General features: G+C 40.3%; 1 protein-coding gene across 1 annotated transcript in view; it reads left to right on the top strand.

Moving 5' to 3' along the window:
• Nucleotides 1-2,090: 2,090 nt before the first annotated feature.
• Nucleotides 2,091-21,346, top strand: part of SLC22A15 (solute carrier family 22 member 15) — a 40,882-nt gene continuing 21,626 nt past the window's right edge. Inside the window, exons 1-5 of the mRNA XM_064644449.1 lie at nucleotides 2,091-2,400; nucleotides 15,092-15,304; nucleotides 18,384-18,516; nucleotides 19,491-19,655; nucleotides 20,669-20,798. Of these exons, the coding sequence (XP_064500519.1) occupies nucleotides 2,314-2,400; nucleotides 15,092-15,304; nucleotides 18,384-18,516; nucleotides 19,491-19,655; nucleotides 20,669-20,798 (728 nt within the window). The 5' untranslated portion in view covers nucleotides 2,091-2,313. The remainder of the gene's footprint in view (nucleotides 2,401-15,091; nucleotides 15,305-18,383; nucleotides 18,517-19,490; nucleotides 19,656-20,668; nucleotides 20,799-21,346) is intronic.

Genomic DNA, 21,346 nt, shown 5'->3' on the forward strand with positions numbered 1-21,346 from the left:
GGCAGCTTGCGTGGAGGTGAATACAGCAGAGAGCTGCCAGTTCTAATTGCTGCCTGTGCAGCGGGCAGAGCCTGTAGCTTGGGTGGCTGTAGGGAAGCAGGCAACTTGGGAAGGAAAACTCCCAGGCAGGGGTCTGGAGGTCCCAAGTGAGAGGGATGAGATGAGAAATGCCTGGGGACTGCAGGGAGCACAGCAATGCAGGAGGCAGTACCTTCCTGATAGGGAGCCAAGTACCATCTCCTTCCCTGGCTCTGTTCACTTTTGCTCAAGAGTTGAGGAGGGGCTGGGGGCTTGATGGCAAAGGCAGTAGCTCTCCCTGTTGCTGGGCAAGCTGGAATAAAGCTGTGATTGCCATAGAGTATGACTGAACTGACTGGGAGAGCAGAAGGGTGCAGGGGAGATGAACACAGAGCGTCCCAAGCACCAGGACATCTCCACATCTTAGCTGAGCAATAAAATGAGACAACTGCAGTTGGGTGAGCAGCAGAAAGGTCCTGACATTTCAGAAATCCTTTGCTGCTTTGCCTTTAATCAATCTCTACTAAGCCTCAAATATGAAAAGAAGTACTTAGGGCAAAGGTGAATTTCATATTAAGAGCAAATTGCTTTGATGCTTGTCAATTTGCCAAGATTTTTACAGCAAGGAAATCGTATTATTTCCTGGCTCCTGGCATGATCCTAAAGGTCATATCTCACGACACAACTCTCTTCCTTTCTCTCCAGCTGTTGCTCATACAATAATAGCCACAAGCGTAAAGATGTTGCTGCTGTTTCTTGGTACCACGAGGTAAAAAAGTCTCAATAATCATTTGTTTCATGTTCCTAGAGTTTTATTGTAAGGATACAATGGAAATGGACTATGAAAAGCTCATTGCCATTTTGCATGAATATTGCTATTTCACATATATTTATCTCACTTCCATTCCCTGTGCAGTAGAATTTGTGTTCCTTCACAAACCAGACCCACTACTTTTAAGTGAGAAATTCTACCACATGTTCACGATGCAGGCTCTCCAAATGCTTTTCATAAAATACATTACAATTACAGTTTTGTAAAGACTGTTGTAACGGAGAGAGGCATGTCCTCACCAGGCATTAAATCAAGAACAGCAAGATTTGTGTAGGTCCAGAAACGGCCTCCAGTGTCACCTACGCAAGAGTCTTATGCCACATTTGGCTTTTTTTTCCCCCCTAACTACTAGCAGGTATGCTATGATGTATCATTACAGAATATTCCACAGTTGTCAGCATTTTAGGGTCCTGCATGAACTTATAGAACTCAAGCAGCGTGCACTATGTGGGTACAGCTTCCCAGACGCAGGGCTAACACTGTTCAGAATCACCGTTCAGAATCAATTAGGTTAGAAAAGACCTCTGAGATCTGCGAGTCCAACCTATGACCAAACACCACCACGTCAACTAAACCACGGCGCTGAGTGCAACGTGCAGCCTTTCCTTAAATACCTCCAGGGACAGTGACTCCACCACCTCTCTTGGACAGCCCATTCCACTATCTGTGGAGATTCCACCTTTTCTGTGAAGAATTTCTTCCTAATGTCTAACCTAACAGGTGCAAACCCGTTGGACAGAGACTGTAACTTCACTGTGCTCTTAGGATGTGCTCTTCAATGGACGACAAGAGCTAAGCTGCTGCACAGAGGATGCCATAAACCCCAGAACCACCTGGCCAGCGCGGACCCAGCGCACCCTCTTCCCCCGACCCGCAGGGCCAGCGTGTGCCTTGGTCTAACCAAGGCTCCAGGGGTAACACCCCTCTGCCCCTGCCCCTTCCCCTTCCAAACGGCTGGGACCAGAGGTGCTGCATCTCAGGAGGCACAACATCTCCCTCCACCTGCACCTGCACCCACCTCCCCAGTCCCGCACCCGCTCACAGCCCCGCCCGAGGCAGCTCCGCGCTGCCGCCCTGACACCCCTCACACAGCCCCCGCAAACCCTCTCAACTCTCTCACACAAACCCTCTCAAATCTCTCACACAAACCCTCGCACCCCACCTCCCGCACTCCCACCCCAAATTATTTAATCCCGGGCCGTGCGCGTGCGCTAACGCCGCGCGCGCTTCCGCTTCCCCGGCGGGCGCCCGGGAAAGAAGGACAGAAGGAGGGAGGAAGGGAGGCGGCCGCATCCAGGCTGCTCTTCCCGGCGCCTGCGCATGAGCGCCGCATCGCGCCTCCCGCCCTTTCCTCCTCCTTCTCCTCCTCCTCCTCCTCCCGCTGCTGCTGCTGCCCCGCGAGGGCCCGGCCGCTGCTCCCCGCCCCGCCCCGGGGATGCGCTGCCCGGCGGTCGCGGAGCGGGATGGAGGTGGAGGAGGCGTTCCCGCTGGTGGGGCAGATGGGGCCCTACCAGGTGTATCTGTGCGTCCTGCTGGCCGTGCTCCTCCAGGTGAGAGCCCACCTCCTCCCCTCCCGCCCCTGTCCCGAGGGCCCGCGGGAGCGGCAGTGCCGGGAGGGGGATGGTCTGGGTGCTGTGGGCAGCCGTTCTCCAGAGTGTTGGGCGGGTGTATGTCCCTGTCGGAGGTGGGTGGATGTCCCTGCGGTGAGTGCTGCCTGGTTGGAAGGCTGGTATGGGAGGGCTTGTGCTGTGGCAATAGCTGGTCTCCTGCTCTGGATCTATCCAGCATCAGTGTGCTGTGCTCCTGGGACACGGGTGGTGTCTATCCAAAGGCAGGGTGAAGTTCTACAGAGTGAATTTGGGGCAGCTGATGCTCTTTGTGCCACGTTGCCTGAGCAGTTGTGCCTTGTGTCACTCACTGAGCCCATTAGGAGTTTGGAGTTTGTCAGGTGAAGGGCTGGTTGGAGTTAAGCTGAGGTTTCCATGAGCTAGACTGGAAGAAGGTGGCTTCCCCCAACCTAAAGTTAATGGCCTAGGCTAGGGATTTCTAGGTTGTGTGTGGCTTGATTGTCACCAATAAAGTGGCAGGTGGTCAGTGATAGCTTTGTGTGCAGATCATCTCATCTAATCAGCTGGTAGGTAAGGACTGCTTATGGTACTTTGACTTGCCTTGACTTAACTTTTGGAGTGCAGGGGGAGTGTCTCTCCATAAGGTATTTGGACGAGGCTCTACATTTTGGGTAGTCAGGTTTGTATTCTGTGAGATACAAAACTGGAGCTGTCTTAAATTTTGTGGTAAAAGTGGATTCCAAAGTAACAGTGGAGTGCTAGATTATCTTTCAGAGACTGCATGACCGAGTGATGTGCTCTTCAGCCACGTTTGTCATCTTTCAACTTTGCTTCATCTTTGTGCATATTCCTATGAGGGTAGGGGTGGAAGATGAGAATGTTATGTGTACCTTCACAGTCAGGCCTAGGACTGAAGTAAGTTTGAATCTGACAGAAGTCTGGTTCACTCCTGGTTGGCGTGAAAAGCTTAATTGTAAATTCAGCTAGGCTGACAAATGCTGGGTTACTGCCACTGTGGAAATTTAATAGCTGCAGGAGGGAAGAGGGGAATTTTAGTATCTTCCCACCTCTGCTGGTCAGTATTTTGTAGTAATCAAGAACTTCCAGTCCCGAGCTGTGACACAAGATGCCTTGTCCTGGCAGCTAGGGGACTGACTGAAATACTGAGAAGCTTTATGAGATGACCAAAGAAAATGCAGATGCCCAGTCTTGTTGGAGGGGAACTCCTACTTGGTTGCAAAGCTACAGTGATGAACAGCAAAAGCTTTGTAGGTTTCTGTTTCCTCCCTACTTTTTTTAACTGATTTAGGTGGTTAATCCTTTAAAGTTAGACTTTGCTTAAAGCTTGTTCTGCTGGCTGAGTGGCTAGAAAATTTATATGCTCACTGAAGATTAGGAATTAAGGAAGTAGTAGTTACTTTTTCTTCCAGTGCTGGTTGTGTTCTGGAATGAACTGCAGCCATGACAAGTGCTCTGTATTTCCAGAATTTTAAGTAGTATAGGTCAGCTGTTCTGTAATGTTTGTGTTTGTCTGTTTTGTTTTTAATGGATTAACTTGCATTTCTCATGCAAGGAGTAAACAGAAGGATCACTGCAAATCCTAGAACTAATTCAGAATAACTAAAGAAAAAATGGTAGCAGGTCTGGTTTTTTTTCTTCTCGTGTTATTTTTAATTCTTGAACTTTACCAAAGAGGATAATCCTTTGATTGGTATATTTTCTTTGCTTCAGGTCATTCAGGCACAGGAGTCTGTAAGGGATTTAGATGTGAAGTTTGTTGTCTTTCAGTCCATGAATAGATTTGGACTTATACAACTGGTTACTGCTTGGGTGGTTGATTGCTTTTTATGTTCCTTTATTGGTGCCAAGTTACATAATGTGTCACTGGGATGTGCAAGAGCAAGACTGAAGGCAGGTTCCACGACCGGTATTAGTCTTTTGTCTGGTTTATCATCAACATTTGGAGGATGGACCCAAAGGTAAGTAATGTCTGGTGTGTGTGATGTAGATTTAGGTAATCCTGGGCTCCTTTAGTGGACTTGATGCAGCATCTGTCATCAGAATGAGAACTCCTGGTAGTCTATGTCACTGGCTCTGCCATGGGCTTATTGTTCCATTTTATTGCTTGTTTGCCTGTCCCTTTCCATGTCCTCCCTCAGTTGGCCTATATTTTCACGTTGGCCTGTTGGTATAAAAAATATTTCTGCATTCTTAAAGATAAGAATATCCCATGTGTGAAAAATATTTTTATCTTTGCTGTGTGAAGTCCCTTAATCTCTGATGCCTATATCCTGAGCTTAAACTCTGTGCTTTTCCTTCCCACTAAGATTCCCAGCAGATGCTCTAACTTTCCTTGTAGACTTTTGTGCTTTTTCTTCTCTGCATGTTACTGATTTTTTTCTTTCATACTCTATAAGAGCTTTCCCTCATTTTACTGTTTTTCTTATATAAATTTCTACAGTAAACTACTTCCACCACATAGTCTTATTGACATGCCGAGATATCTGGTCTCTGAATTCTAATTACAAACATAGTTTAGGTCACAGAACTTCTTTAAGGCACCAAACACTTCTGTTTGTATGGGCGAGACTTTCCACATGAGTCAGTTTTCGTGTGGGCTTGCATGAACTGGGGCTTGACCTGTGGAATGAGCTTACTGACATTCTGGCAAAACCCTTCAGGTTGCTTGTAGTCAGAAAAATGTTTTTGTGTGTTATCAGTGGAAAACCAGATTAAGTGTAAGTCTTGTGGGCTGTTTCTTTCATTTTCCCTGATTTGTATTATTCCTCTGCTACCTGCTGCTGTTATTCATTAACCTGTTGAGCTGTTCCTGTATTAAGATATGCCTGGCTTATTCGCTGACTTAATTGGAACTTGGAAGATTTTTAGGAATGTTCTGTAGCAGTGGTTGCTAGCTTCATAATGGATTGATGACAGCTAATTATATGGAGTTACACAAAGACTGAACTTACCCGAAGAATGTGAAGATAGACTAATGATGTGAATTTGAGGTTGGACTAGTCTTGCATTTCCAGTATATCTTTGAGTGAGGGAGAAATAAAGGGAACTTGTAACTGTTAAAAACTTCAGAATTTATCTTGAGCTCAAAGTAACTGCTTGACACCTGTTGATTACCTGAAGGGTGCTCGCAATCTTTTGAAGAAATTATATTGAAGCATTATTAAAGAATGGTCTTTTGATGTTCGTTTAGTGCGTGTGGCAACATGAGACAAAATCTTACACCTTGATCAGATGCTTGAGAGCGTACAAGCATATTTAAAAATAAGTTTCTTGGTCTCTAATGATTCAATATAGGCAGTTGAAAGAAGTTTGCCTTTGCCAGTGAATCTGAGCTACAGGATTGCCCAAGTCCAAATTGAACCTGGAGAAATGTGAGAATGGAGGTGTGTTCCTACTATATCTCTATTGAAAGGCTTTCAAAAACATGTTAGAGTTTAAAAGGGAGTTCTTGTTTGCACAACTGAAAAAGGCTTTTCCTCAAGTTGAGTAATGTGCATTGCACAGCAGTATGGAGAATTACCAAGGGTAGTTTTTCCATCTGTCTTAGGAACTCATTACTAACTAAAGGGAAGATGGAAAAACAGTTAAGATAGTTACATCAAGTTGCTTGAATGGTAATTTGCTTTAAGGCAAAGGCATTCTTGATGCAGTGCAGCTATAATGAGCAGTGTTACTAACATCTCTTCACTGTTGACAGCAATATCATGTATGACTTCTATCATTACAATATCCCAATGCAGAAAGATGCTCCTTAATCAGCCCATCGGCACAAATGTTATGAGGGAAAGTAAATTCTAGGACATGTGACTTAAGTAAGGCAGGTTCATCCCGAATATTTAGAAATAATTCAGAAGAAATAGTGTCTGTTTTCTGACAGGATACAGATGTGATCCCATATGTAGCCTTGTTTAACTCTGTTTCTTGACACTTCTTATTTACATCCTCTACATATTCTACCTCTTTTAGTGGCATGAGACATAACTCTGTAGTTGCAATGACGGTAATGAAATACTTTGTCAGTGAATCTTCTTTTAATACTTATGTTTGCTTGAGTATATTAAGCTATTCTTTGAACTTGCCAGAATTGATCATAAATTGAACACCTTACTCCCAGTCCTTGGTGATGCACACTATTAGGTCTTTATTTGAATTGGAAGTGCAAAACAAATCTGAAATTTAATGAACAGTTTAAAATTAAGGAAAGAGAGGGATATTACACAAGTTGCATTACAATTGCCAGTGTAGTGTGCTGCAGTTGTTCCAGAGGCTTCATTACAGGTATTATGTTTACCCAGAGTTACTTGCGCCATAACTTAAGACACAGTTCAACTATAAGTATCTCTAGGGTAAGTAAGCAAAGTGGCAGATATAAAAAGGATTTACAGAATTGCCATGTAACCTTCTTTCACTTTGATTACCTCACTGTTTGGCTTTTTTTCTTTATGTCTGCAGAAGAAGTAAGAGTTCTAAGTCCCTCTGATTCTCAGGAAAACAGTTGCAGAATGTGGAGTCACTTATGTGGAGGGGTGGTTTCAAATGTGACATGAATACAAACATAAAAAGTAGGGACTCAAGTATTTTTTCTTGAGGAGATCTTCATATTCTCCCATCTTTTTGTGCATTACTCAGAACATGCTTATGATAAAGGATGTTCTTGCTTTTCTTGTGGATGTGATGAAGGCTTTTAGAGTGGTTGCATCACTGAATACAAATCCTTGTTCTGGTATAGTGTATTCCTGCTTAGGAAGAAAAATAAACTAGATGGGCATAAATAATGCAGAAGTGTATAAACTATTAATCCAGAAAGATGTGCTGCTACTCATTTAGCTAAGAATATTTCTACCTGAAAGTTGGTAGAATTTTTAAGTGAAGACCAATCCTACAATTTACTTCAATTAGGTGGGGGGAATCTTCTAAGGATTTAAAAAGAAAAAAAGGTAGTTGCTTGGTCACATGACATTTCATTTCAGCAATTTACATGCTAACCAAGACTCCTTGATCCTTTAGTCCCTTACTTCTTTCATATCCATAACTGTTCCTTAAAAGAAGCAATCACTTATCTTTAATTATGTTATACTTATAACCGTAAAAACATGAATGCAGCTGATGCAGACATTGTGCTATATTCTGCAGAAAACCTGAAATAACGATGCTGAGTTGTGACATGATTCTTTAGCAGTGGGGTCTTTAACTCTCAGATGTAATGTGGAAGTCTGGATTGTAACAACTGCTTCCTTACTGATTAATTTTAAATAGCTAATTTGCTATTGTTTTTTTTCCAAAAATAATCCTTAGTGGAGGGAAGGCATGAATTCCTTATCAACTGCCTACATCTCCATCTTCCCTCAAAATTTGTGTTGTCTTACACTAGTTTGATTCTCTCATGTAACTAAGCTTTATATTTTTATGCATAAGTACGATCAGAGCAAGCTGAAGGTTTAGAAGAAAAGTGAGCTGTAACTTCAAGACCTTCCCTTCTTCAGCTCCATCTGAACTGCAAAGCATGTGTAATTGAGCTCATATTTAGGTGGTTTTAAGTGCCACTGACAATTGCTGGATGTTCTTGCTCTTCTAAGGATCACTACCTTCACTTGACACTGAAACCACATTTTCGGTGTGTATGTATCCATATCAACCCCTCTAGTCAGCTTTTGCAATTTAACTTACAAGCCTGGCTTCAGTTTTTGTGCAGTTCAGTCCTAGAAGGTGCCTGTTCACTGTGCTGTTGTAAAGACCTTGACAGAATTATTGCTGATGGGCATAGCAAGAAGGAGGAGTTTTGAGAGAGGCACAAAGAAGTAGGCATTCTGAAGGCCTAGCAACAGAGGGAAGGAAGCAGGTTGTTCTGCCTATTTAAAAAAGTAACCCAACTGTTTTTTTTTTAAAAAGGAGTTTACATGCTGTGTAAAGAGTGAAGTTGTCATAAGGAACTCGCTCTGGGGTTCTTCACTCGAGCTGTGGATAAATGTCTTGCTTTTTGCAAAGTCTTTTTTAACAACTGGGAGTGGAAGGTGTCTGGGAGGCACTGTGTCAAGAGGGATTGTCATCTTTATATGGAGTGTGGGTAAAATGCATAGGGAGATGCTTTCAGATTTTTAATAATAAAGTTACTGTTATGTAGAATGTTTTGTGCAGTGGAATGGTATTTAGATTCAGTGGGAGCTGAAGAAATCCCATCTTTTGCTATTCATCAAGATGTCTTTCAGCCTGGCAAACTGTTGAAAAAAATCCATCTAGGCAGTCTGTCCTCTGAGCACCCTTGGGAGATGAGCCTGGGAGTTAACAGGGAGTTCTGCTGGATAGCAAAGAAAGCATTAAACGTATTTCTGTTATGACACATTATCTCCCTTTCCTTCTTCCCTGCCCGTGTGTACACACAGTCTCTAACTGCCCATGTTTTGTAAGCAATAAATTGCTGTGTTTTTCCACTAGCAAGGCACACCATCAAGGCTCTCCTCAGTGGCACTTCCTCCATTGTAGATGTTCTAATTTCCTTTTCTCTTGGGTGATAGAATTAGTAGGTGTGTAATTGAACTCAGAATAGTTGTTTCCAACCTGCATATGATAGTTGCTCTTTATTTCTGACACAGATAAAGTTTTGTGCTCTCAAAAGTCTTTATTTTAACTGGAGTAGTTAATAAAACTACTTCTGTAGCTATGCTATGTAGCTATACTTGTGCTTTGTGTGCATTGTTTGCATTAAGTAAAACCTCTGTTTGGTTTTTCCAAGTGTCAGCCGAGCGTGACTGGAGTCCCTCTGGAGCAGCAACATCTGTTTTCTAGGTCTTGTCTGTTTACAGTATGATCTCTGACTAAGTTTATGACTTAGCCTTGTTAAACATTGTATTTGTGTCCACCTGGTCATTTTCCTAATCCTGATGGGTTTAGGCTGAAAGGGTGTTAAGAATTTGCCTCAGAAGGCACAATGAAACTTTTGAGATCCTCACGTCAGGAAAGCTGGAGAGAGTTGTATGTACAGCTTATCAGGCTTTCTGTTTGTGATATGATGCTCAGTTATTGTTGTCTTAAAAATATATAAAGACCAGAGGTCTCTAATCTCTTTCAGTTTGCAGATCCCTTACGGACTTCCCACTGAAGAGGTTAAGTCCTTGCACAGTAAATTTAAGACTGCTGACAGCTTTGTTTCTTAATTATTTTTCCAAGCACTTTTAAGAAGTAATTCAAGGAATTCTGAGGCCTGAAGGCTGTAAGCTAAAAATCACTGGTTTAGCAAGTTCCACCACAAAACTGAAGAAAAATGTTCTTCAGTTCTGAAGCATTACATTGCTCTGAAATAGCAGTAAACCCAAGACTTTTTTTTTAATTTAAAAAACCCACAAACAGCAAAACAGAAGTACAGCTAATTGCTTACCCTCAGACAGGTTCTTAAAATTAATAAATAAATGAAAGTAACTTATGCAAATGTCATAATTGTCTTTTAGTCTGGATATTTAGGCCAAAATGTCTGAAGTAATGGGTAATTTACCAAGTTAAATGCTTTAGCCAAGAATGTGCTCTTCTCATAGTCGTAGCAGAACTGCCTCTGTGAAACCAAGGTGTTCACCCAATATTCTTTGGCAGTGTCCCAGACCAGCGTGCTAAGGTGAGGACTTTGACCTCTTGTAATCCTGTCTGTGACTCAGGTATGTTCATAGCCAGCACAGGCTGGAAAGTATGGAGGGAAAGAGGGACAAAGGTGAAATCCAGACAAAAGAATAATCATGCTTTTGGAAGCAGGACTAAATCCTGCCTGATACTTGTTAGCCCACAGTTCCACTCTTTCTGCCAGCCATTGCTGCCTTTTTCTTTATGTTATCCTATAATGCCACTGAGGAGGTCCAGTCTTGGGCTGCTTTGCAATATATTCATGAACTGAAATAGGAACTTCTGGCACTTCTTTGCTTTGTTCTCTTATAAGTTCTTCTTTACATAGGAGGAGTGGAGCAGCACTTCTGACGTGATATTGGTGAAACTGTATAGCTGGTGTTTGACTGAGGAGTCTTGCCACATGATTGCACATAAAAGTATTTTAGCTTTCTTGAATATTCCCATTGAAGCAGGGGTAGTATTTATAAAGCTTTTTTGCAATTTTGTTTCGTGTTTATTGTCTTGGTTTTCTAACTTACCAGGGTGTGAGGTTTCTTTTTGTTTTGTGTTTTTAGAGGCAGAAAAATAATACTTCCAACTTCTTTATTCATGTTCAGAGACCTGTCAGCCCATGATGTGAGGGTGCAGTGTTTCCACGGCCCTCTCAGGCAAAGGTGTGTACACAGGGGCCGGCTGCAACTTGGGCTGATGTTGCAGAAAGCTTGTACAGTGAAGCTGTTCGCTCTTGAGATGCCAGAGTTTGTCCGTGGAAAGTAAAGCAGCCCTTGTCTGTGCACGACAGCACTCACCTGACTAATGGGCACCTGTGCTGGCTGGCCAGGCTGAGCAGGAGTAACAAACCCCTGACACTGCCCACCAAAATAATGCTGAGCATGACATGGAGTTGAGAGGTGTGTGTTTGGATGTTTGGAACAGAGAAAAAGGGAAAGCTAAAGGATCATTTTCTACAAACCTATAGGAAGCGAGGCTCAAGGAGTGATGGTTTGCTGTGCAGTGTTAGTTTCCAATGTAGATATTAATTTCTAGAATAAAGTTATGGTTTGGACTTTCTTCTGTGGATTCTGGAGGCCTGCAATTTCAGGCTGAAAAACTATTTTGGTAGGTTTTCTCTGTTTCTCTTCAGAAGCCCTAATATGTGTCTGCTCTGTCATTGCTAAGTCATAGGTGATAATCAGCAATGGTTACATTCTGCATGGGGAATATTTCCTTTCAGAGTGGGGCTGGGAGAGATGACCTTATGTTCTTCTGCACATGGTGATTCTCTGCTTTAACTACAACAGCCTTTCCTTCTTCCATATGGTGTTCTCCCTGTTATTGTGCCACAAAGAAGGAAGGATACTTTGGTAGAAGTGTGTGTTTTCAGCAGCAGATAATAATTTTGCACCAAGAAGACATTTTGGAGCTTTTCTACATCAGAGTTATTGAGGAGAAAAAATCATGTGAATTTAAAGACAAATCACCCTTTGGAAATAACTCAGAGCAGATGAGATCATCAGATTTTCAAAAATAAGGTTGCCCTCCAGCTTTTCAGCTGCTTGTCATGGGTTCAGAAGAAATGACTATAATCCTGAACTGTAACCATCTCTTCATCAAAGGCTTCTACCAGAGCAAGATCATTCACTGTTCTTCTCTTTCCTCAGGGTGAGGTTTTAATGTTTCTATATTTGAAGGACAGAAGTTGGTGTCTTACTCATTATTTTGTTCATCAGTGAATGCTTCAGCTGATACTTGTCTAGAATGACCAGGCTAGTTCTGAACTGCTCATGAACTCCTCTTGGTAGCACTGAAGTCTTGCTTTTGGTTTTCTTTTGTGCTTTGTAATGGGTATTTCTTACATTATTTTTATGTGTGCTTTCATTATACACAATTGAAACTATTTAAATTCTTCCTCCCCCTCCCTTGCTAGTCTTATTAGAGATTCTGCGTCTTTTTTGCAAGTAATTCATTATGAAAATGAGCACCAGGAAAGCTGGTCAAGGCATTGCAGGCACTTCTATTAATAATAATTTTAAGTTAATTTCAAAACCTGTCAATGAAATAGCTATAACTGGCTAACTAAAATCGCTTCTACTTAGCAGAGAAAATGGAAGTTTACAGGTTATTAAGGCCTTTTAATAAATTTCCTTACACCGTAGCCTTCTCATCGAGACAGACTATAAAGTTTTGACCTAAGGAGAATATCGACAAACAGGAGAAACTAAAACTAACAAAACTCTCATCGTTTCATCATCAGTGACTATGAGCTGGTGCCTTGTCCCCCTGTGCTTGGTATTCATCTTGATTAATACAGATCAGTGTAGGAAATTTGGTAGGGAACCGTTAACATCCATATATAGCCAATTAAAAATGTTTGACTAGAACCTGTATACTAATGACATAAGTTTGACTTGACTTGGGTTATAGAACAAATGAAAAATGAAGGGCTTTGTTTGCCACAGTGCATATAATGCAGCCATTTTATACCTTATAGAGTTGTTATATAATATTTCTGTTTGATTTGATAGTGTTTTACGTTCTTTACCAGTCTGCACAACTGTGTTACTGTTAAGTGCAAGCACTGAGAATTCTTAAGGGAGGAATCTCCAGATTCATTAACACAAACTCCTGCCTCTTACTTAAATCATGAAAACTCTTTTTTTGAAATTCTTTTAAGTCTAGAGTTTGCTTTATCATGTTTTTATGACCACTTTTAGAAAATCTTTCTGATCTTCAGAATTGTAAATGAATTTTGGGGGATGTTTTGTGGGCCTTGTTTTCTCAATGGAATGAAGAGGGTTTACTGTGCCTCTTGCCCAAACTACAAGGCAGGTGTTCAGTAGGAGGCAGAGTCTTGTGTCAAGTGACTCCAATGAACTTGAGTATAGAACTATATTATATGATAGCATCAAAAAAATCTCCGTCTTCATATGTTTTTCTGATTCCACAGATCAATGCAAAGTATTTCTATCTTTGTTCTATCCTTGGTTGCTGCAGCCACTCGGATACTTAAGGCTGATTTTTCTTTATTGAAGAAATATCTGTAGTGTTTGTCTATGTGCCTGCAATCGCTTATTTTTCTATTTTGTTTTCTGTAGCTGGGGTGGGGTTGACCTAGAGCAAAAATGAAAAGCGTTATGCTTTCTTTCTTTAAACCAAATGCCTTGAGGATTTCATTTCCTGACCTACTTCAAAAATATGTTTATTATTTCACAAGACAAAAGGAAGGATGTTATTGCTTAGTCCTGATGTGGAATTGGCTGAGTGAGTCAGAGTATAGGGGTGCACTGCATATCATGACCTGTAATTCTCGTTTCTGAGTAATTTCAAACTGTTCTTGAGAGTACTGTATCTACACATCCCTAGCAACATGGCCACTCAGCTTTTTAACACTGCTTTCCCCATGTAATCTTAGTCATTGCCTTCTTTCCCAAATGAATTCTTTTACTTTTCATTGTTGTCGATCTAGTTGTCCTTTAGCTTAAATAATAACATAGTTAACAGATAGTGGGGTTTTTCAAATTCCTTCTGATATTCAATAATTTTAGTATGGAAAATGGAAAGAAACTTTTTTTTTTTAAATATCTACCTTCTGCCACTACAGTAGCAGTTTATCCCATAGATTGCAAAAAGGAGCTGTTGGGAAAAAATGCTTTCAGGGTCTTTCTTTTAAGTTTAGTAGTAATTCTCATTTAGATCTAGGTTGTAACTTCAGCTGTTATGCTGTTGTACAGAGCAGAATAGTATTGCCTGGTGTTGCTTGCATCAGAATTCAGAGGTCTTCAGGCTGCTTTTTTTGTGCCTGTGGTCTTCCCAGTTTTGCAGATTATTTGTGTAGCAGCCTTCTGAGAGAACACACTTCCTATGGGTACATTCTTCCCAAGAACATATACAGGAGGTGCTGGGAGCAGAGCAAGGACTGTGTTAGGGAGGTGCCTGAAGTGGGGTTTGAGGAATGTAGAGGCAGGCATGAGGGGTTTTTTGAGAAGCAACAGGAATTTTTTCTTCGTTTGAGTTTTTTTGGAGGGTTTTGGGGGTTTTATTTGTTTGCTTGTTTTGTTCATTTTGTATGGTTTGTTTTGGTTTGGTTTTTTTCCAGGAACTACTATGCTGAGTTACAGATCCCCAGTGAGGGCTTAAGACAAAAGGCAGTTTTCTTTGAAGAGTGTCTGGGGGTCTTTTTGTTATTACCGACAACTTTTGTCTCTCAGAAGACTTTATCATCTGTCTTCTGTTGCAAAATTCATGGCACTTCCGTGTTCAAACAGGTCTCAAACTATTGGGTTTTAAGTTGGAGCCGTAATGTGGCCTCTGTGTTTTTCTGAGCAAGCAGCAGTAATCCAACTCTAGATCAGGCTTGAAATATCTGGATTTCCAGCAGTTTTATTTGTTCTTTCCTAAGCAAAAGCTGGATCACTTAGACCTTGATCACTTAGACCTTGATCATTTAGACATGTATGTATAAATGTGTAGATACATAAAAAATGTGTATATATATATATAAAAATATATATGTTCACACTTTTCTCTCTGTCCTTTTTTAAAGAGTGAAACAGGTTCATAGAAGATTAAAAGATAAGAAGGAATAAATGTTATTAAAACTGGAAAAGATTAGATATGAAACCATGAGGAGGAGATCTATTCCAAATATCAAATTAGAGAAGTGAACAACACAGGTGGAAGGAGAGGATATAATCCAGTAATATACTTGCATTAAAGAATAGCTTTATTTTGTCTCCCTAGTGCTACTAACAAATCTTCGTGCTTCCAGAAGGTGTATTTGCTACGTGTGGGAGTTTGAGGGCCTCTGACTGAGGGAAAGGGGTCAGGAGGGGAACTTATTTTCTATCAAATAATCGACAGATAAAAAGTGCAAGAACCACTTTGTTGAAGTTATGGTTCTTCAGTGTGTGATACTTGGTAGATGGGGGCTATACCTGACATCTCATAGTGGTAGAAGGCAAATATAAGATAGGAACATTTTTAATGCTGAATTGATCCAGCTGTGCAGGAAACATTGCCTGCATGTAAGTTTAGCATCTTTGCTGTTTTTTGTCTTTCATGCCAGCTCTACGTGGCCACTGAAGCCATCCTCATCGCATTGGTGGGTGCAACTCCTCCCTATGACTGGGATCTCCCAGGGCTCTCAGCTAATCAGAGCCATGGCAACCATTCAGTGAGTGAGCAGAGAGCTTTTGGGGAATGGCTTCTGACTGCCAATGGCAGTGAGATGCATAAGCACGTGCACTTCGGCAGCAGCTTCACGTCAATAGTCTCTGAGGTAAGTCTGAAATGGCTTTTGCTGCCTCGTGTGAGTAGTAAATCTTACTGAGTTGTTTTTGGGGGACTGGCTGTACTGCTGCTTTCTTGCATACTAATGCATGATTTGATTAGGAAACGAAACAGGTGCTACCTTCAGGTAGAGAACAGGTAAGCACATCTTTACTGACAACAAAAGCTAGCTTTATTTTGCTATGCAGATCCAATGTTCTGCTCCAAAACTTCCCACCTTTTCCATATGGAAGTTATATATTGTTCTGGTTCCACATTTGAGCTGGAATCACAACATTCATTTTACTAATGTACTCAAAATCCTTTATGGACCCTGAGGTCTTTCTGGCCACCTTTGGTGATTCCCTTGCTAAGCTCCACTGCACGTAGTACATCCATTGTGCAGCTGGCAAGCAGTGGAGGAACTGGAGAGGAAGTGGCTTCTGCAGTATTTGCAACTCCAGATATGGGAGAGGACATGGGCAGTGGGGAGCTAAGTGGACAAAGCAACTCTCATTCTATTCCAGAACAAGCTTCTGCTTTATTGGTGTGGCCTCTGTGTTTTGTAAGTGTTTTCTTTCATGGTCTAGTCACAGTCCCTACTGGAATGATTCCAGACTCTGCATTGATGAGTGCAACACCTGCCCTTCCTGGGGCTGTCAGTATCTGTTAATGTCAAATTGTTCTGTACAAGAGCCCTGAATGCATTGGTTACAAGACCTGAATTTAGAGCTGAACTCTGGAGCTGTGTAGTACCACTAGATAGTTCATGGCTATTGTCCAGAGGTATTAATGCTATCTGAATTACTCGTCTAAAGCACTTTATTGGTTATCAGCACATTAATAAAAGTGGCCGGCTTTGGAATAGTATGAAGCTTTGTGTACAAAAGGCATTGCTTCTTACTCTGGTAACAAAGAGGATATGAGTACTTATGACACTATGTAAATTAAAATTCTAATGGACAGTGAATTTTTTAAGCATTATTTACACCCCAGTAAGGTTTGCAAACTTTCCCTGGGCTTCTTCTTTTTTGTTGATTGGTTGGTTGGGGTTTTTTTAACTTATCCAAGAATCTTTAATTCTCTAAAACTTAATGGTCAAACACACTTGTACAGGCTAGCATATGACATAAATTTTATAAAGATTTTTATCATTTTGGTTGCATAAATAAGAAATGCAGGTAAAGAACAAAGTTTACTTGAAAACTAAAAAACTAAAACAAAACAAAACAAAAAAATCCCAAGGCAACTTGTGTAGATTCTGCTCCATTGTTCTTTAACATACATTTTTTACAAGTCCCATGTGAATAAAATCTTGTTACCTCTCCTGTTTCCCCCTATTAAAACACAGTTTTAAAACAATTTTTAGCTGAATGTGTAGTATATTTGGAAGTTATGTGCTCAATGCAAAGGTTTTGGTGAGATCACACTTAATTGGGGGATAGTTCACCAGTATGTAATTTCATTACTGATATGTAAAAAGATATTTTCTGCATTTGAGGCGGATTTTTTAATGCTTGTCTTGTCACATCACTTACTGATAATGTGACCATTGCAAATTTACACTGAAAAATATTCAAATATGAAAAGCTTAATTTGTGAATAACAAGCATATATGTAATGTGCTTTTATGTAGAAAAGCCTTCAGCTGTTTAAAGGACTTAGATGTTGAGCTTAATTTTCAGAACAAATTTTGCTATGCAACCATATTATCCCCTAATCCCTGAATGATTCAAAAATCATCTAATCTCAACAAATTTCATGTTGGCAGCTTCTTTCATGTTTATACTAAAAGTTAAGGCATGATTCTTGTAGCTCTTATAAAACAAATTGACCATGTTATTTCAGGATAAAATTAATCTCTTATGCAATTATACAAATGTATTTTTCTGGAAATTGTTTTTAAAGTCTGCAGAACCTTCAAAAGCTGATTTGTGGTCATGTGTTTAGTTTTAGAATTGAATTTTGTCAGTCTTGACGCTTTGTTGGCACATTACCTACTGTATCAGTAAACACCTCACCATTAAAGTGACAATTCAAAATGAGTCATATACTGCAAGTTATTTTCTTGGAGCTTATGAATGATGTTTTGTTAACTTCCTAATCTTGGTGAGGTTGAATTGCATGGCTCTGTTCTCATGGTGAGGTAGTTTATAAGTGAGCTTCGAAATAATATAAGCTTTGCTAGAAAGGATATTTAATGGGATTGTAGTAGAGGAAGAGAAGATTATGAGGAGATTAGAGTGTTACTGCAGGGATAATGACATAATCACCAGCTTACCAGCACAGGCAGAAAAGTTGGTTGTCACTAAAAGGAAACATTATCTCAAGGTGCAAGAGAAATAGAAAAGAAGATGTGGAGTGTTTAGAATACAAAAGGAAATAACTTTTAAACAATGACAGCATGGCATATTTTCATTCTGCACTTTTGTGGGGAAAAATTTTCTGTCAGGTTCAACTGGAGACATTGAGTCTGTAAGAATCAAACATTTGAAGATTAGGTTTGTATTTGGAATTGAGAAGAATTGGAAATGACAAAGTATTCTGTAAAAAAAAATGAGTATGTGCAGAAAATTCGACTAACATGTCTAAAGCTACCAGAGTATTTCTCAGTGACAAGACAGTTCATAAGGAAGAGCATGTGCAGGATTATCTTCAGACATAAACCACAATTATCTTTTTTCATTGTGTGCCTACACGCTGCAGGACATACATCAGTAGGTAGAACTGAGTCTATTTAGGTTGATAGATTTATGTGAGAAAAGGCAGAAAAAGGGAGAGTGGGAGAAAGCTGCAAAAATTAGAGTATTCTGAGGGATCTGTTTTTGATTTCAGAATCAAAGACTGCATGTGATTTGGGGGAACTGTGCAATTGGTTAGTACCCCAAGTGAGTCTGGGATACAGCAGTTGTGTTTTGATGACTGGTGCTCTACTGAATATGATGCTTAGAAGATTTACAGAGAGTTTGATTTCCTCTAAAATATGTCATCCCCTCCACCTACTAGCTTCTGGTGATCTGCTGAACTGCTTGGATTCTGGTTAATTTGCCTTTTTGTTGGTGTTTGTTTTGTTTTTTCCCTCCATCCAGTGGTTCTTGATTGGCAATGCATCATACAAAGTCAGTGCTGCCAGTTCTTTCTACTTCAGTGGTGTGTTTGTTGGAGCAATCTCCTTTGGTCAGCTCTCAGATCGCTTCGGGAGGAAGAAAGTCTACCTCACAGGTAACCACTGCCACCTAATGAATGAAGTGGTGTCATGTCTCTGAAGATCAGTGGCAGGAGCCCACTTTCTGCTAGAGCTTGATATGCAGCTGTTGTGATTTTGTTTGTTTGTTTTATCCTTCCAATATACTTCAGGAATATAAGTCATGAAAAGAAATTAATATTTCTTCAATCACCATATGAATATCTGCGAGGTATTCTGGATTTGAGAGTCATGCCATAAGGGCTTACATCCATGCATATTGTGGTCATGGGATCCCTGCAGGTTGCAATTAATATTTCTAGGAATTTTTAATAGTGTTCTTACATGTATAACCTGTTAGGAATTTGTTGCACCTTTTATCTTCTCTCTGCATGATTTAATTTTTATATATTTGTGATCCTCATAGTGTTTTAAAGCTCATAAGCTTTTTTACTATGCTTGGATCGCGTATTTTAAACTGCATGTTTTGAGTACGTATGAAGTTTTGTGTCAGTGGATGAGCACATAGAATTTAAAAAATGGATTTTTTTTTTTAAAGGAGCAACCTCATTCAAAGCAGATAAAGGGGGGACCTGCTATGCAGTGCAAAGCCACCATGTTTTGTCCCCTTTCAATGTTTCTTTTCTCTAGTTTCTATACACTGCTTTCTAAGAATGAGTGGAGATATTTGGTCGTGTATTTAATCTGTATTGGGGATAAATGTCAAGCCATCTTAAGTGGAGTCAGATAGTGGTTCTGAGTATATAAAAAGAATTGTCCATCATGAACTGAATTTGAAGATTTAATGCTGCGAACTGTGTATCAACACCCACTCCTTTTGTGTCCTCCCTCTATGATATGACTCCAGGTATTTAAGTTTCTGCCCAAACCTGTGGTGGTATAGTTGACTGATTGCTCAGGACAGACGCCAGTGAACATCAAGTAAAGATACTAGTAAATGCTTTGTTTCTTTAGGTACTCTTCTGAAGTGAAACTTTACTGTGTTTTTCAGGTTTTGCTCTTGACATCTTGTTTGCCATTGCAAATGGATTCTCACCCTCCTATGAATTCTTTGCCATCTCTCGATTCTTGGTAGGAATGATGAATGGTGGGATGTCACTGGTAGCCTTTGTTCTACTGAATGAGTGTGTGGGTACTGCCTACTGGGCATTAGCAGGTAATGTGCCTTTATTGTCAGAATTTATAGATTTCAGCCTCTCACACCACTTGAGACACACCAAAGCTAACACCATAGCAGTTGCAAATTTAGCTCTACTTGAGCATTTCTGTAACCAGTCTTTGAACTCTGCTTTGTTTGATATGAGCCTTGGGCAAGCAGAGTAGATTACTTGGGGCCGTTCAGGTTTCTACATCACTCAAGTTGGCAGAGGTCCAGTTGAAACATCTCCTGTGAATGTTACCCAGCTAAATACTCATCCAAGGGTTGTCACAGCCGAGCACTGTCCATCAGAATTTTGGACTCTGCTAAACAGAGCTTAGTGTTTGTGTACTGACTATCAATTCTTTCCTTCCTGGCAGTTCTCAAAAAGAAATCAAAAGTGCTTCTTATATAGTGGGAAGATGAGACAACTGTTGTTTATATGTTAAAAAAACAAGTTGTCCCATGTGGTAATTAACCTTAGAATTTAGAACAAAAGATTTTCCTTAGCTGTCTTGGTTGCTGGTGCCGGACCTGTCCTTCAGACATGATGTGTATAACCTGTACTGTTATAGCTAGAGGGCTGGACTTACCCAGTCTGTGCCAAGTGCCAAAGAAGTGCTATGCTGAGACTGTTTTAAAGTAGGGTATCTTACAAAAGGTGAAAGCTACAAATAAATACTATATGTTCCTAACATACCTAATTTTCAATGGTTTGTAGTATTTATTTTTACACATAGGAAGCTGAAACATATTTGGAATTAGAAGACAACTCTTTATGGGGCTTTGGGTGCACAGGATGTAGAAGAGTCCTTTTGGGGCTCTTATTGATCACTGCAATTAGATGTAATTCACCTGCCCTCCTTGAGTGAAGAACAGAATATTCTTTGGTCAAAGAGGTGTGTGGGTTTGTCTGTATTGCTGAACGAATTTTTGTTAATGAAGAGTTAGTTTTTGTCTGATCCTGTGTGTTGAGATTTACTAGTGTTTCTTAAAGGAGTGATAATGTTTTGTTTTTAATTGTATGTTAGGTTCTATTGGTGGCTTGTTCTTTGCTGTGGGAATTGCCCAGTATGCTTTATTAGGGTACTTCATTCGTTCCTGGAGGACTCTGGCTGTTGTGGTTAACCTGGAAGGAACAATCGTCTTTATTCTCTCTCTGTAAGTTATTTTTCAAACTGAGTTTCATAAAGAAAGAAATTTAAAAAATAAACAAACAAAACCAAGTAACAAAACCAAACAACTAAGTCAAGATGCCTTTCTAGAGTAGCATGAAATGGTGTAATTAACGTATTTCTCTCAGCTTTTACCACCCCATGTTCTGTGGTTTGTTCAAACAGTAATGCTGCAATGTTTGACAACGTTAGTCTATGTTGTATGGTATATGCATAATTACTGTAGATGGGAACAGTCTCAGAGTAGTATAGAAGCACATCCTATTCTTTAGCTGGTATATGTGGATGATCTAAACTGTTCTCTGGTATGCTACAAGGCACTACACATATATGTTAACCACAAAACCATTTCTCCATCTCTTATGTGATAACACAATTTCTCCTATAAGTTTCTCTTACAATTGTGCTTGCACAGAAGGAACAGCATCAAAATTGCTTGCACATACAGTCTTAAAGGTGACATGCAAAAGAAATGGGCAGCTTCCTTTTATTTTTTCAAATGCGATCTTTTTGGAGATAGTAGGGGGTTTGTGT

Source organism: Pseudopipra pipra, chromosome 2 (assembly GCF_036250125.1).
Source record: "Pseudopipra pipra isolate bDixPip1 chromosome 2, bDixPip1.hap1, whole genome shotgun sequence".
NCBI classification, from domain to species: Eukaryota; Metazoa; Chordata; class Aves; order Passeriformes; family Pipridae; genus Pseudopipra; species Pseudopipra pipra.